The sequence below is a fragment of the Epinephelus moara genome, chromosome 19 (genome assembly GCF_006386435.1).
Source record: "Epinephelus moara isolate mb chromosome 19, YSFRI_EMoa_1.0, whole genome shotgun sequence".
NCBI lineage: Eukaryota > Metazoa > Chordata > Actinopteri > Perciformes > Serranidae > Epinephelus > Epinephelus moara.
In genome coordinates this window covers 22,188,363-22,206,049 of record NC_065524.1, presented here as the reverse complement: position 1 = coordinate 22,206,049, position 17,687 = coordinate 22,188,363, and the positions used below count along the sequence as shown (strand labels likewise).

The following is a 17,687-nucleotide window of genomic DNA, read 5'->3' as shown; positions in this document are numbered from 1 at the left end:
TAAATTTTATTTCACCCAAATGTATATTTACAACTATGTCTTCGTGTTGGTCATTTTGCAAAATGTTGAAAGTGGTGTATATGTAACAAAAACATATAATAATTAATAAGACCCAAATATGTCGATCTATAGTAATTAAGAACTCATCTTTTAAATTTAACTACTTCTGTCTTTATTCTATTTTTTTTTTTAAAAAGAAAGAAAATTAGAGATAAACTGAAATCAAGATCAATCTTTTTTTATTTAAAAACAACAAAATATAAACCACACTACACTTTTAAAAAGCCTATTTTCTCCTTTGTACAGAACATTTTAGTGTTGGACAAGCTTTTTTTAAAAATGGCCGCATGTGAACAAACAGTCATGACAAAGACAGGAGAATTCATTGGAAAGTCAAGCTTCATAAATGTTCTTATTCCTGTGCAAGTATGATGTGAACCTGTTTGCAATAATTATCTGAAGTGCAGACCAGTCTAGGTGCATTTAAAGTGAAAGCTCAAACAACTCCAAATAATTTTGGTCTGAATCTAGACATCACAAAGCAAATCATTCTCTACCATGAAGGAGCAAAACACACCCATCAAATTATGCTTAAAAACAATCCTTTAGACAACAGGGGAATGTAGTGCTGGTTCGTCTTTTTCATACGACTGGAAAAACCAGTACAAACACATAAAAAACAAGACATGAAAAACAGAATACAATCACAAACTGAACAGCTAGAAAACAACAGAAAGACTTGGATTAAGCTACACATTAGTCGTCGAGTCCACCCTTAAATAATCTTCATAAAAGTTGTATCTTAGTAGGTTTTGCTTCTCACATACAAATGTCTGGTCACGTTTGTCAAATAGGTCTACTGTGAGTGTTTTGGCACAAAATGTGGCTGTATTAATTCTTTGTAGTATGATATGCATTAAATAAGCAATTGAAAACAGTACGTGGGCTGTGTACAGTAAAGTGTGCCGACGGGCAAAAAGCAAGCAGCCTAAAACAACTACTTCGTAATATCTGCAAACTAGAAAACGGTCATTCATATTTATATCTATAATAACCATTCATGAAAACACAATCCAGCTGCTTTGTTTTCTTTCTTAGAGTATGTTTCCATAAAGCATCTTCACCCCATGTTGGGGAAGGTCGCACCTGAGGTACCCTTCAGCACATCCTTCAGAATCAGACCGCAGTTGAGCTCGTTCAGTCAGATAAAAATACAGCAAATAAAGAAATGTGCACCATTATGTGTCCAAGGTTTTTCTTCTTCTTGACCCAGAATGTAACAGCCTCGACAGCAGCAGCATGGTCACACAACATATCTGCCAACACTGACCTCTGAATTTAAGAGTTTTTCTTTTGAGTACAAACAGTCTCCTCCTCTCCACAAGTGACACAAACACACACACTCTTCTTCCTAACAGGCTACTCCTGCAGCTATTGGCTCTACTGGCTTTGCTTGTTTGGACATCATTAGATGCCGACTTGTATGCTGAATATCAAACCTCAGCGGGGCTCTCAGTTTGATTCCCTTGTCCCATAAACAGACATGCTTAGTGTGCGTGATGCTGAGCAACGGGCACATATTGCCCCTTAAAATGAAAACGTGAAACGACAGAATCAAAGTAGTTTTGTGGCTCGATGAAGCTTCTGCTGCAGAGCAAATATTAATGGTTAGTCTGCTATTTTAAGATCATCTCTTAACCCAATCTGACACAGACACAGGCCATTCTTTAATCTGAAATATTTACTTCTAATCTCCGTAGCTCATATACCTCATTTATTGGTATGAGCGAGAGGATGGAGAAGTAGTTTGCTCTTCTGTGTGATAATAGCTTGCATAAATGACTGGTGGAAAGGTGTAATTCATGAGTCGTGCAGTGGCACAATGAGAGTTGGATTAAAGATTGAACAACAGAGGTGTTGACAGTTATGTTAGGTACAGCCCCAGCTGGAGGACGGTGAGTTTGTACAAATAACTGCGTCCTCAGTCAGTATGAAGTTCATTAGATCCGCTGTCTTCCTACAGGGCATCATTCTCCGGGGTGAAGAGAGCTGCCAGGCCCAGCGCCTCACTGTTGGCAACATCGCTGTCTGGTTTCGGCTTTTTAAAGAGGGATGGAAGATTCCGGATATGAACCTCCTTCCTGAACTGCTGGCACAGAGCTTTCTGTTGGCGGGGGGGGGGGGCAGAGAGAGGAGAGGTTACACAGAGCTATCCGAGATCTACCAGAAAGAATTTCATTACACTGTACAGCCCTGTTGAGCTGCTGCACTTTTTCTTTTTTTTTTTTGCTGCCGAGCACATTAGATTTACAGCACAGCCAGAATCACACTGCTGAGTAATGACTTGTGCTGTTAGGCTCTGGTTTCTCTGGTCACTTGTGATGAGCAGCTACAGTGGGATATAACAGAGAAGCACTGCCCTCTAGTGGCTAAATGTGGCATTACCCCAACAGTTCCTGCGATGAGCTTCTTGAACTGGTCTTTCCTCTTCTTGTCTCCCATCTTCTGGGCGTTGGGGTCCATGAGCCTGTGGTCATACTGGTCCAGAGCATCAACATTGATGTTTGGGATCTGAGTCATCACAGCTTTCAGCTCGATGTAGCGAGGCCGCTGAGAGAGATGGACAGAGAGGCAAGGAGATTACAAGAGATGCATTTTCAGCAATTAACTTGAAAGCTGCACAGACAGAAACTTCTGTATTATATTACCGCTAAAGAAACTGGTACTACATGACTTTAGAGCTGATTGACATCAAATTAAGGTTGTCAAAAGTATCGATAGTTGGATACTTTTTTAATGCCACATGTTCAAAACAGTATGATCTTCAATAATTACATATTCTATTAAGTATAAGTATTTTAAGTACCAAACCTTTAGAAAAACAAACAAAAAAATGATCTAGAATCAGATTTTCAAGCTGCACAGATGAAACAACTGGGAAGAAAATACACTGGTCCTCAATCTGTGGGTGTTTCAGCATTTACTCCAGCAACAAACCTATCAAATGTGTCAGTAAGTGTTAAGTGACTTCCTCTGCACAAGCACAGTATGCAGGTTGTTAATAAAATAATATAATAATCCTTTTCTTTTCTATTTTTTATTAGCATCCAAAGAGGTCTTAAAAAGATTTTTTTTTTGGCTTTTTGCGTTTAATGACAGGACAGTGAGTGAAAGGGGGACACAGAGAGAGTGGGGACTGACATGCAGCAAAGGGCCGCGAGCTGGATTCCAACCCGCAGCCGCTGCAGCGAGGTGATGCCTCTGTACATGAGGCACTGGCACTATCCACTACGCTACCGACGCCCCACAAAGAGGTCATTTTTTTATACTAGTATTAAATCACAATTTGAACTTCTGGTATTGTGACATTAAAGCAAATAAATCAGAAACTACTTTGATACTGGATTCATTGTTTGGAGTCATTTTTCATGCAAAACCCCCAAAGATTCACAGATTCCAGCTCCCCAACTAAGAGGATTTCCTGCTTTTCTCTGTCACATGATAGTAAACTGAACATCTTTGGGTTTTGGACTCTATAAAACCTGTAATTTGAAGACCTCACCGTGGTCATTTTAACCATTTCCTGACATCTTAAACAATCAAGAAAATATTGGCCACGTTAATCAATAACAAAAATAACGGTAAGCTGCAGCTGAAAACTGAAAAACAAAGGCAGACATTAAGAGCAGATATGACAGAGAATACCGCCTTTAGCCTCACCAGGTTTTCATAGATCAGCATCGCCAGCTGAGAGAGGGTGGAGTTGCAGACCTCATGCTGCCCGTGAACCTGAAGGCCCCTAAGAACACTGGTATAAAACCATGTGACCGCCTCAGGAAGAAGATTACCCCCTACGACCTGAAGAGACACAGAGTGGATGTGGGAGGAAAGCTTTAGCAATATGTGGCAATTTAAGATACTTTCTAAAGTCATCTTTCAGATCACAGGCATTGAGTTAGTATTTCAGAGGGGTTACAGAGAGATAGAAATACGTCAGTGGTCAGAAAGGTGGCAAAGGTTTAAATGAAAATACAAGTGCATCTTTTTTGTTGGGGGTGTGCAGCAAAGGGCCCAGGCTGGAATCATACGCAAGTTGCTGAGGTAGACTGAGACTAAATGTACACGCTCTGCCAGGTGAGCCCATGTTTTACTTTCTTTTCTTTTTTTTAATAATGAAAATGTTACTTCAGCCCCCAGCAAGAGGACTTTGTCTATCTTTGACACTTGCACTTCTGTCTGTTCAAATTAAATGAAGAGAAACGTGTTTTTATATATTTTTTGGGGGGTTCCGCTGTACTGAACTCACCCCAATCTGTGACTCCCTGGGTATGAAGTGAGTCCTGACTTTTGTGTACCATTACATCCCTACCTGCCGCAGAAGTGTCCAGCAGACCATGGAGGCAGTGCGGTGACAGTTCGTGGTGTCCTTCCACGACAGTGAGGTGAAGGAGAGGGTCAACATGGTCATGTAGATGCTCTGGGCAAAGAAAAGGAGAAACATTGAGTTTACATGCAGCATTTAATGAGTGACCATACTGTCCTCTGAATGTAATGTCTCAGGCTGACCTCATGTTTCATCAGACATTTTCCCAGCTCAGTGAGCTCCTCTGTGGGCTGAGCAGGAGTCGCCGTCTGCACTGAATCCATCATCATGTCTTCCTCTATGAGAGCACATTTCAAGCAAAGACATGAGATACTTGTCAGAGTAAAAACAAAATCAAACTATTGATTCGAATGGTTTAAATTTGGCTTTTACCATCTACTTCCTCCTTATTATTTGCTGCTGGTTCAGGTCCTTTTCTGGAAACACAGCTCACAGCTAGAATAAAAGGAAAAGACAAGTATTATGCATCATTATGAGTAAAAGCTGTTCAGACACACCTCATATTTTTTAGTACCTTTTCAATATGCAACATCAAAAATCATCCTCAGTATCTTGGCTATTTTAGTTTGGTACTGTACAGTCGAGCTAAATGACTTTAAACCCAGGTAAGAGGTTGTTAGTCACCCAAGATGAATCCCATTGGAAGCAACACAGTCTGATCTACCACAATATGCAGAGTCTCAGCTCTATCCAGGAATTATGGCTGATACTTGCACTTTCCTGATGTGTTCTGAAACCGTTTTTAGCCTGTGTAGCTGGCACGAACACAACCATACCACATGACTAAAGTGCATTAGCAGTATTAAGGAATTAATCCCCGGGCTTCACGTCACGCTTCGTTTTACAGCGAGTTTAGACAGGGACATTATATTGCTATCATAAAACAAGTTTAACATCATTGTAATAAAATTTTTATTTCTAATCAATACTTATGCCGACAAATGCAAAGTGGCTGGCACAGAGTGCTCAATGTAATGCTGTAATGCATACACTTCTTTCTTTGTTAAATACTTATTATTATTACTTATTATTTCAAAACAATCTGTTTATAACATTTTCGGGTGATGAATTATCATTACACTGAGTCTGTATTAATTTGATGTTTCACCACCCCTTCATATATTTCACTTTTAATTCCTTCTAACACCCCCAACTGTTTGCTCAACTTGTATGGATACAGGAGAAGTTAACAGAGATGTTGAAACTTACTGAGCAGATCCAGCACCTCCCTGGTGAGCAGGCGCACCAGCTGCTCCTCCAGCATCTCCTGCGTCACCTGGCTATCCTGACACACCACCTCCTCCTCATCCTCCCCACTACAGACAAACAGGTTACCAGTTAGTCCACATATCCTGTTTAAGTCATCAAAGAATTAAACATATAACATATTTACCAAAAGAGGTGTAACAGTTCTGAAACCAAGAGCGAAACCACAGCTCAAACGTTCATAGTCTGTCCTGGGACATGGTCTCATGCAAACAATTTCAGTTTTAGTCAGTGAGTTGTGCCTGCCCTGTTCAAAAGGCAACTGCAAGCTGCAACTGCGTTAAAAGGTCAGAGTCTGAAGAGCATTACTGACATCTGTGTTGCTTATTTTTGTTATTTAGTTTTTCCTTATCAACAATATACCAGTATTTAAGTGCCTTAACTGTTACAGTAAGAATTATGACCAAAGAGCTAAAGCTGGGGGAGGGAACTTGTTGAGGGAACTAACTGTTTTTAAATACATAATTTCCAGCTTCCTGATATATACACAAAAACACATACAGAAACAAACAGCTTACTTGACAGAGGTCCTCTGGTTGATGACCTGCCACTTGATGTTGAGTCTCTGTAGTATGAAACAAAAGTGAGGTTGTGAGAAAACAACAGTGACTGAGTGAATATAGTCTATCTGATGGTGAGATTAATGATAAGTGCTGCAGAGTGTGGAGATCTGACCTGCAGCATGTAGGCGAACAGAGGTCCCAGCAGGGGGCAGAGTAGACTGTTGTAGTACTCCTGAGGGCATGATATCACCAACTGCCTCAAAAATACACGTGCACCAGTTAAGGAAATTACATGTTAACATAAAGCTTCGTTAATGCAGAGTAGTATTCATCTAAAGTGAGTCTAGGAAAAAGAGCTTTCACACCTATGTGCAACAAACCACTGACTAAAGCATGGAAACCGAAAAAACTGGCAATTCAAATCAAGCAAAAGCAAAAGGATATGAATCATGGGGCGAAGTCTGTGGTCAGGCACATGGTCGAGGGAGACGAAAGCAGAGCCAGTGATTTCTTCTGCCAACCTCTCAATGGTGTAGAATTCCTGCTGCAGGGACAGACCTGCATTTCCCAGCACATGGAGGCTACAGAGGGAAAGAGACACAATTTAATCTGCAACAGCACGTGAGGTATAACCAATACAAAAGAAAAATTTGGGGAAAATCCTCACCAGTTGTCATACAATGTGGTGAAAAATCCCTGCATTCGCTCCAGGTTGGTTCTATACACAGGAGAGTCATAAATATCCAGAAGATGCTGAGAGAGACCTGGAAGAGGCACACAAAACGAGACGGTTTAACCACAGTCCGTTCAGATGACAGCTCACTAATGAGCAAAACGCTCCTCTTACCAAGAACCACATTTTTCTCTGCATCCATCACCTCATGGGCCCTGGAGAAAGTCTCACTCAGACGAGCCATGTTCTCTGGCAAGAACAGACTGTTGTGAGTCCTGCAGTGAGGAGTAAAGAAAACAGACTGGTCACAGATCAGTACAATAGTAGTAAGTATTACTGAGACACTGTTGGAGACACTTAGTACGTTTGCATGCACAGTTAAGTCAAGCTACAGTTATAGCTCAACTAGGCCATTTAATTGGACTACAGTCCTTGTCCCAGTATTCAAGCACAGGAGGGGAATCGATTTATTGACCGAAGTATGTCCGAGTCCGCTATGATAGGTGGTGATATGTCCCCTTTCAGCTTGTTAGTATTGGACCCTTTTCCCAAACAACTGACATACAAGTTAGCTACGGTTAGCTAGCAACAAACTTGTACCATGGTGGACAACTTTACAGCTCTGTACATTTCATACATCCAAAAATGCACAGCTCTGGATGTAGATTTCACCATGTTGTTACCGGCTTTTTCTTCTGTTATATGTTTAATGCTATTCAATTTCTGGGTCAAAGCCAAGGGCGGAAACTGTGGAGGTGCGTAGAGCGCCTTGGCCAGTTTGGGTCCCATTGACTGTATACATGCAGGAATAATTCAACTCCCAAGCGATTTTAAGAAATTTGATTTAATACGACTTCATTCAGACTACAATGTTTACACATATTTTAAAAGCCTGGTTTTAGTTGGACTAACACAATTAATCGATTTTCTCTAACGTCTCTCTCTAAACGTATTGAGTGATAACCCTTTTACGTCAACCACCCACATACATGTCCCACCTAAAAATTAAGGCCAGATCTGAAATGTCTGGACCATAATTATCTAACTAACTTAAAATAAAATTATCTTAGAAATTATGTCACTCTAACTCACATAGCACAATGCCTGAGTAGGTATTATCATGTTTATTCTGCAAAAAAAATGTAGCCGGAAATAGGTTTATTTAGTTTACAGTTTAAGAAAAACTGAGTGATAGACTTTCTAACTCCTGCAGGATGAAGCATCCGAGCATTTCTGCTCATGTGTGGCTACATTTCAGTGAAAGTCGTAGCATATATGGCTGATATGTTATAAATTTTCAAAGCTTTAAACTTGAGACGGTTGCTGTAGCACCACCGTCAGGACTACTAGCCCAAACTGCCAGTTGAGGAAGTTTGGCATTAGCCTGTTTTTATATATTCATGAGAGGGCACATTTCCTCGTAGCAAGAATAATAATAACATTAGCAAATAAAAGAGGGGCCGGCAGAAGAGCTGCCCGGCACCTAAAAAAGAGTGCCATGTTTGTTCAAACTATGTGTAAATGTCCTGATATGGGCATAATGCGATGATGTGTGTTAGTTCCACACAGTTCCACACAATGGAAACATGACTGAACACAAGTTTTTGGTGTCAACCGACATGCGTACCTGATTAGAGCCAGCAGGTTGGGCAGCAAGGCCAAAAACTGGGCGGTGCAGGGGTTTCTGTAGATGGGTGCTCCAGCGGGGGTGTAGCCCATCACGAAGCCACCAGCCTTAGCTTCCTCCAGGTCTGCAGGCCAGCGTGCTCGCTTCACCACCCCCAACATGGCGTACAAGCAGAAACTCAACTAGAGGAAAGTCAAAAAAAGAAACAATCAGTTAAACGATTACTACATTGTTATAGCTAACTACAAGCTTTTTGTAGACATGTTAGTGACACGGATTATGTCACCTCACACGTCATCATCATCAGGTAAAAATCCAAATTGTCCAATACTTTAATTAATAACAAAATACCTGCAAAACTAATGACGTTCCTTGCAGTGTCTTACACATTAGCGTGAAGTAAGCAAATCTACGTTGAAATGCTACAGTCCTTATAGCAGACATAATCACTCAGTCTACACACTTACCCGCCCTCTATTGAGCCCCACTGTGTCTTTATCTTTATTTTGCTCGGTGACCACCTGATCAGCGCCAACAAAGGACAGGAACATGGCAGGGTTCCACAGCACACTGAAACACAAAGAAGACAGTCAATTATCTGTCAGGACACTAAAACATGTCATGTTCAATTTGAGGGAAAAAGAGAGAAACGCACTGTCTCATCTCGTCTGAGGTCCATTCTGCTACCACTGAAGCCATCAGTTCATCTAGAAACGCCTTCTGCTTTGCAAAGTCTTTGAACTGGTTACTGATGAGCACCAGAGCTTCCATCAGCGAGCATTTCTCCATGTGAGTGAGCGTGGCGTCGCTGGAGAACAGCTTCTTCACGTGATTGTAAAACATCTCAAAACAAGGCTGGAAGAGGAGAAAATAAATTATGTTAAAGTCCCAAATATTTACTCATGCCTATTCATCAGCACGATGTACTTCAGGTACACATGTTGAGCATAAAATCCATCAACTGAGAGCAAGTATAATCTAATTCATGCTGTTTTAATTTCACTGGGAGACATACACACTTACCAAAATGAACTGTGGGTAATCCCGGCAAATTTTGATGATGGAAGAACAGGCGTGCCTCCTCACGTTCTTTACGGCTCGGGTCCGAGGTGCCTGGAGACGTCAGTCGGACAATTTAATTTTTCCTCTTCGACATTACAGATAAGGAAAATCACTAATATTTGCTTTCTGTGAAGGTAAACTCACCTTATTTTCCTGATCAATCTCAAATGTGATGGCTTTAAACAGCTGCAGGGACAAAAGAATAAAATACTGTAAGGTATTTTGATTGGGTATGTAATGATTCAGCGTCCACTAATACCCTACAAAGTATTTCATGATTATTTAAACAGACGGAAATAAAAAGAGCTAGAAAATAAATGTGGTATTAGGTAATAAAAGCCTCTTGAAATAATTATGAAATAAAAGTCTCCTGAAATAAATAAAAGTAGTCTGTTGAAAAAAGACCTTTGTTTTTAACAAAAACCTATTTATTTATTTATTTAATGAACTATATTGTATCACATATATATTCATATTCATTTATTCTTCTTCCTTATTTCAGGAATTATATCATAGCCATAATTATTTATTAAATAATGTATTATTTAACGGGTATATTTCTTATTTATTTTATACTGACTTAAATCTTAAAACTAAGTTTAGGTAAAAATAAAAATTAAAAAAAGAGAGACAGAGAAGCTACAGTATCAGATTGACAGATACATATCATAACTAATTCTATACCATTATTAAATCAATTTGATGCTTTGAAGGCACAGCACTTGAGCTGCTAATTAATATTTGGTGAGGAAATACAGTTTCCGATTTAACATGACTTGTGGTATAAACCATGCCCACTTCCGGCCTTCGATCAGAATACATGAGACCGACAATTTAGTTGGTTGAACAGAGACAGATAATGACGCCTCTGTACTCCAAACACATAAGTAATATGTAGTAACCAATGACAACTCAGCTGACCTTGTAGAGGACCTGTGGCAGGAAGTGCGGTCTTTGTACGACAAATGGGAAGAGAGCGGAAACATTGGTGAGCACACAGGACAGGATGAGCGGGTCTTTGGTGTCGTAGTTTAGCACGGCCTGCAGCAGCTCCATGCTCTGATCTATGGGCAACTTCTACACAGCGAGAGGGAGAGGGAGGGGAACAAACCTTCATGTCATCATAATCAACATATTTCTCACACAATTTTGTTCTGTCACTTAAAATTGTTTCTGTTACCTCCTCCTCCAGATTTTTGAAGATCTGTCCAACCATGCACTCCATGAAGACGGTCATCGCATCCCACTGGACCACTGATGGAGACAGGAGGGAGCACAGGCCCTCCGCTGACTTAGCTGGTGAGGTGCAGAGAGAGAGGTCAGGTTAATATGCTGAATGTAAAAATTCATGACCATCATCATGTAAACTTGCTTATAACAAAGTCCTTCAATTGAATGCTAGGAAAAGTTCAAAAACACATGTTGCTCATGCATACACATTCCTACGTCACTATCAAAATCAGTCTGTTGGACCTGAGGGGGCAGTCAGGAAATCTAACCAATCAGGACTCCCTCTAAGCCCAAATCTATTTCCATATCGCTGCATATTTCACATGTTAAATTAACCAAACCAACCACAAATGTACAGAAAAATCTTCCCCAACATGTAAATAATGAGGACAAACACTTACATGTGGTAGTACCAGTATCAATAGGGCTGGCGATCTGATACTGTAACCACTCTGCTGCTATCTGGAAAGCCTCCAGAGGTACAATACGACATGCACACCTCACCACCTCTCCCTGCTGTGCTCGAAAAGCTGTTGAGCATGAACACACACTGTGAAACACAACATAAAATAAAGGGTACTCTTGTTTAGCGAAGTAAAACAGAATCCATAATACTTACAATTAAAGAATGAGTTGAAGTCCTCGTCGCTGTCAAAGTCCACACGGGAGTACTCACAACTTGGGCTATCGTTTCTAGATGGAAATCCAGTCTGCAGAGAAAAACAAACCGTTATACCTGTTCATCTTCCATGTACTCCGGGAGTGGTAGCACTGACATCACTGTCTCACCTTAACTAGGTTGGTCATAGACGCTCTGAGGAATTTGATGGCCATCTCCACAACAACCGCGTCCTTCGACAGAGTCTCATGTCTGAACAGAGCTCCCCAAGAAGGCAGAGTGGACGACTTCAAAAACTGCAGATAAAACAGTCGCAAGAAAGATCAAACACAGCTGAAGGATTCATATTCTACAGATTTAAATGCAGTCTTTGACTAAATTCAGAGGTGAAAGCTTGAAGTAAAATCCACCAGTAAATGATTGTTATCTCACCTGACTGGAATGTGTAGTGAAGGCTAAAAAGGCTTCCATGTACTTGCTGAGATTTGCAGGTACCTCCACCTCGACATCTGAACCCTGTGGAGAGAAAATATATTAAAATGAAAAGTCTGAACTGCTAAAACATGCCTTTGTGATTGTACCCAACGTGTCAACATGGACCAAGCTTGGTTTGAACGAAATCGTACACAAATTTCAAATTTGAAGTGGCAATTTTTCTAATGCTACCCAATCCTACTGACCAGAAGTTCGGAAACACCTAGCCCCGTGGGCTCCATGAGCACACACGCTGCCCTACACTCCATGTGACATATGCAAATGACAGTAGATGGAGAAAACAACTTGTAAAATGGCACGATCAAGCTTTGATGCTCACAGCAGTACTGTGGCGATGGGAGTTATGAAAATGTAAGCTACTGAAAGTGAAAGTATTGAAATGGACCTCAAATGACTAAAATATAATGCATGTGTTTTTATTTTTAGGTTCAGGAGCCGCACATAATGTTTCTGAGGGCTACCACTGGCCCGTAGGCCGCACTTTGAGCAACAACAGTCTAAAAAAATTGCAATTAGATTACTGTCCCATATTGTTCAGCCCTTGGCCAAGCCCTGATAAAAGACAATGTAAACACAGGAATAAATGTGTGGCCAAATTAAGACTCACCACTAATGAGCAGAGCTGTCCTCCCAGAGCACACAGCACCTGACACAGCCTCTTCAGGAAGATGTAGCGCCGCTCCACCACCTCCACTGCTCTAAAAGGTATATACACACGACTATTAGTCACAGCAATGTGTGCTGAATAAACTTTAGATTTATCTTTGTGCTCCATAGTATCTGCATCTCATTACTTACTGTGATTCAGGGGATTTCTTACATATTGCCAGTCCATCTGCTGACCTGTCACCAGACACACAAACAATTCAGTAACAGTGACAACGGTAGCATGAAGCCTGTAATGATGGGATGATGGAGAGAAGCAGTTGTACTCACTGGGCCGCAGAAAGGATGTAGTGGATGGCCACATCGTCAAACAGCAGCATGAACGGCTTCCTATCCTCCAGCTTGCCCTGTGGCAGAAAGACACAACTGATTACACAAGACTTATTACTGTTAATCTAATGTTAACTTTATAGGCTGTAACCACACATAGCATAGCGTGACTTATCTCATCTACGCTTCTATAATTAATGATAAGGCAGTTTCATATTCCAACTAGAAAGCATTTAGAGAGCACGTACTATCACCAAGGCTGCATGATCCTTTAAATCAGTTATTTTAATATTTAAAAATCTGCATCTGGATCAACATCAAATACAGATAGTGATAGTGACAGTTATGTTTATTGGCTGTCGGTGGATTTGATTTTTGGAGGACGCCTAAATTCTGTTTGGGAATATAAGGGATTATACAGTGTCTGATTCATGACTTATAGCCATTTAAATTATCATGTAGTGACAGCACCATCTATATGATTTTCCATCAAATTTTTTAAATGTGCACACATCATTCAAAATAAGTTTTAATTGCACAATTAATGAGGAGTCAAGGAAATTAATGTCAAATAATCCAAGTCTACAAAAATATTTATCTGAAAACCACACATTCAATTCAAAACTTTTTGGGCTAATCAATATATTCACTTAATAAACTTTGTTAATGACTTGATGAAATCTGTAGGAGTCATCATGGAAAGAAAAACTGCAAAACTGCTAGGTTTGTCTAAGAATTAGAGCTGCAATGATTAATCGATAAGCTGTCAATTATTAAATTAATTTATAACTTGTATGATAATCAATTTACCAGTTTGAGGGTTTTTTTTTTTTAAGAAAAAAGAAGTCCAAATTGTCTAACTCCAGCTCCTTAAATGTGAATATTTTCTAGTTTCTTTACTCCTCTGTGACAGTAAACTGAAAATCTTGGACAAACCAAGACATATGAGGACATCATCTTGGGCTTTTTTGGACATTTTTCACACTGTTCTGACATTTTATAGGGCAAACAAATAATCGATTAATCAAGAAAATTAACAACAGACTGATCAACAATGAAAATGATCATTACAACCCAACTAGGAATGCAAAGAAAAACACTCTTCCGCACCTCTCAGTTCAGGAGTTATGAGCCAAAAAAAAAGTGTGTTACAAACAGCCACATGATGGCGCTACTGCTCCAGATCTGCACCACTTCTTAACATAACCCATGGCCTAACCTTCTCACAAATTCCATTCAAACCTGGTAAGATGTTTTTAAGATATCACACAGCAGTAACTATCTGACTAACAGAGACAGACATGGGACTGAAGGTATAATATCTTCACAGCTATCAGGCAAGCAGTATGCCTTAACCTCTGCCACTTGTGTGTCTCACCTTCCGGCTGATGGCGATGAGCAGACACTCCGCGGCCTCCAGCTGCAGCTCCGGTTCACTCAGCAGCAAACACAACATCTCCAGGAGATGACAGTTTCCAGAGGTGATGTGCACCAGAGACACCCAATCTATGTAGCCTGCGAGTGTGTTCAGCGTAACCACGGCGACTCGACAGTGAGCTCTGGCCTGAGCGTGGAAAATAAAGGAAGAGAGAAGAGTGTGTGACACAGAAATAAACAAAGTGGTCAAGTACATAAGATATTCATTTTTGGGCAGAAATGCAGTGATGTTTCTCACCTGCAGTTCATGTCCAGGTGACCCTTTCTGGATTAAAAGAAAAGTCAGGCAAATATTAAAGTCACTTTACTTTGAGCAACATAATAATACTGAAAATAATCTTAATGCGTCTTATGTCTACAAACTAAAAGTTAAGACCCCACTGACCAGTTTCCGGTAGTCCTCGACATTAACATGCAGAATGGCCATCATGAAGCTGAAGATATTTTCCATGTTCTGCGTGAGTGTCTGCTGGATGTCTCTGCGTCGCTGGGTGGGCAACGTCTGGAAGGTGATCACATCCTCCGCCAGCCTCAACAGGATCAACATCACCAGTTCTGTCTGTGCCTCCTGTGATAGGCACAAGTGAATTCCTTGTCTTTACTGTATTAATATATATTTGACTTTTAAAAGTCCATTACAACAGGATTGAAAGGCTGTATGCTTTGGCCAAGAATATAGTTTGCACATGATGTTTTGGTTCATAGTTGCTGAAATCCACCAGTTGCATAGTTGACATGACGCCACCACATGCAAACGAACATGACTAATCTACTTGCATGTGAGTGGTTACATAATTGTAATCAAATTGCATGCAAACTTACAAAGGACACAAATTATATGCATTAACATACTGTTTCCTGCATTACATAAGTTACTCACCCCATGGCTAGTGAGAGCCTCCATCTCTTTCAGCATGTCTGGCCAATGTTGAGGCCATTCTCTCTTTATCATCTCCACAGTGATTCGTGACAGGGCGTCTTTAATGTGGCTCTCCTCCTCCAGGATGGCATGAGTGCCCTGATGAGACCCAAAACAAGTAAGATAAGTGTGACAGAAAGAAGTTTCAATTGAGCCTCAAGACAGATTGTTATTACCATCACACTTACATTCGATAACAACTGCATGGCACACTCCTTCAGCTGGACTTTCTCCTGTTGCTGCATGTTGTTCCATCTGAACCTGCAAGAAAAATAAGCTTTCTCTTAAATATGCAGCTTTTTATCATGTCATTATTATTTGATATATTTGATTTCTGGTGCACTCACTTGATGACGTGCTCCAGGATTTGCAAACCAAAGTGTCTCACTACAGCTGGCTGGGCTTTGTCTGCTAGTTGTAAGCCACATGGGACACAGAAGGAGCTCGTCTCTTTAAACTCTTCGCAAAACTGTTGTGAGAAATTAAACTTGTTACATTACACACACCAAGACCAACTGAAATTTTAAAGATTACAATAACACTTAATATTACCCTACACATGTACTGTGTCAGTGTCATGAGGCTACAGCAACATCTGCCTCAGCTACATTACAATATACACTCCAATAGCATAAAGCTAACCTACAACTAGCCATCCAAGCTAGGTGCAGTGTTGCCAATAGCAACATGACATTAGGTTAACAGTTGTTAAATCGAGCTCTGTCTGTTATAACACTCCACAGGACGGCCAGTAGTGAACCAGATGTTACTGATTCTATGAATGAATGAATGAATATGAGTGGATGTGGTGGTGAGGTGATAATCATGGCACACCGGCTAGCTCGCAAACCATCTTGCCATCATCACTGTAAATTTAGCTAACGTTAACAAATGTAAATGAACTGTCTGACTGACGCTATCACTAACGTTACAAACCATACCGATAAAAACAGACTTTTTATTTATCTACGCAGGTACTTGACTCTACTTTCATAACAGCTACAATAAATTACAAGCTGGGCTAGCTAGCCGCTAGCTAGCAGCCCAAAACGGTGCTACCTTTAGGGCCTCCAGTCGGTAAATTTGGCCCGTTTCTGCATCCATCATCACATTCACAGCTTTGATAAGCTGCTCACACATGGCGGCCACCTGGTCAGCCATGACTTCAGGTAGTGTCTGGCACACTGTTGAGGCGAAAGCGAAGCGCCCTTATGCAAAACACCTGCACGACAGTGAGCTGTGTACGAGCAGGGAGGTACCAACGTGCACAAAATGTGCTGCCTGAACTTGTGGCTCGCCGTTGAAGGGGAATTCTGGGAGACGTAGTCGAAGCGCCATTTTTTTTTTTACAAGATCGTCTATACTGAAGATAACTCACCTCTGAGTTAAAAAATAATAATACATTTTATTGTAAAAATAACCTTTCAAAACACACTTAAAACGGTGCTTTACCATAAAAATAAACAAATTTAAAACACAAGGAGAATGTAACGTAACGAGCTAAAATATTATAAAATGTCACAGAGATAACAAATAAACAGAAGGTCAAAACTAAAAATCAATGTAATAAGCAAGAATTTTTGCAACATTGCAATAAAATGAAAAGACAGCTCAGACAAAATGATAAAATCAGGATACATTCCGAAAAAATATGATGATAATTATTAATAATAATTATGACTCAAGCTGGAAAGCTTATGGAGCACCAAACTGTTCGTCTTCTTGCATAACATATAAGGAAATAAACAATCTCATAAGTACACAAATTAGTCAATAAACTGTGAAATTATTGATTATAAATATGATTCAAACTCAACTGGTATGTTGTGTCATCATTCTCTTTATAGAAATTACATTCAATTATATATTTTTTAAAATGACTTTTTCAAAAGTCTGATTTTATTCCATTATATTCTTTCCCCCAACAATACCTATTTCATGATGTCACTATTCATGACAGTGGAGTTAAGTCACCAGTAACCAACCCCTCACCTCTCAGCTCTTCAAATTATTTCACACTCACTGGTGTCTTTATGTATTTTACTCTCTTTATTTAATAATGTCTCATTTAGTCATTTAATATTGCACTGGGTTTCCATGGTAGATTGTCCGCTTATCTCATTAGCAAACAGTTGTTTTCTGATTTATTGTCATTCCAGCTGGAAGAAGTGGGAGTATGAAAGAAAAATGTCACATTTATTCAGTCACCGATGGATGCATTACGTTACCCTTACAAACATCTAGAAAATCACTGCTAAGTAGGACTTGTAATCATAAAAACACAGGTGTAACTTAACATTAATGACACCTCTGTTTTATTCAAGTGTCACTATAAGCTGACAGAGAGCCCGCATACACAGCTAAATGGAATTCAGTCACAATTAATTACATTATTTACACCTGTGATTTTACTACTGTGCTATGTCAACATTTCTTCAGTGAAAAAGTTAAAAAAAAAAAAAAAAAGGGAAAAAAAGTTTATTCCGAATTAAAATGTACATTAAATTAGTACAAGTCATTGACATATGGAAAGGCT

The 17,687-nt window shown here is 39.9% G+C and overlaps 1 protein-coding gene across 1 annotated transcript; it reads right to left on the bottom strand.

Moving 5' to 3' along the window:
- Nucleotides 1-222: 222 nt before the first annotated feature.
- Nucleotides 223-16,422, bottom strand: LOC126406952 (exportin-5). The gene is made up of 33 exons (XM_050071560.1): nt 16,211-16,422; nt 15,499-15,620; nt 15,340-15,412; nt 15,113-15,250; nt 14,618-14,800; nt 14,471-14,497; nt 14,174-14,359; nt 12,796-12,872; nt 12,658-12,702; nt 12,467-12,557; nt 11,797-11,880; nt 11,535-11,660; nt 11,365-11,455; nt 11,147-11,275; nt 10,696-10,811; nt 10,437-10,592; nt 9,660-9,701; nt 9,477-9,566; nt 9,109-9,308; nt 8,921-9,023; nt 8,454-8,635; nt 7,001-7,101; nt 6,821-6,917; nt 6,599-6,734; nt 6,326-6,424; nt 6,169-6,215; nt 5,594-5,700; nt 4,757-4,819; nt 4,567-4,661; nt 4,370-4,477; nt 3,721-3,858; nt 2,446-2,610; nt 223-2,164 (listed from the first exon to the last, which is right to left on the bottom strand). Exons 1-33 carry the CDS (start codon nt 16,310-16,312, stop codon nt 2,018-2,020), a joined length of 3,666 nt encoding a protein of 1,221 aa, XP_049927517.1. The 5' UTR covers nt 16,313-16,422; the 3' UTR covers nt 223-2,017.
- Nucleotides 16,423-17,687: the final 1,265 nt, after the last annotated feature.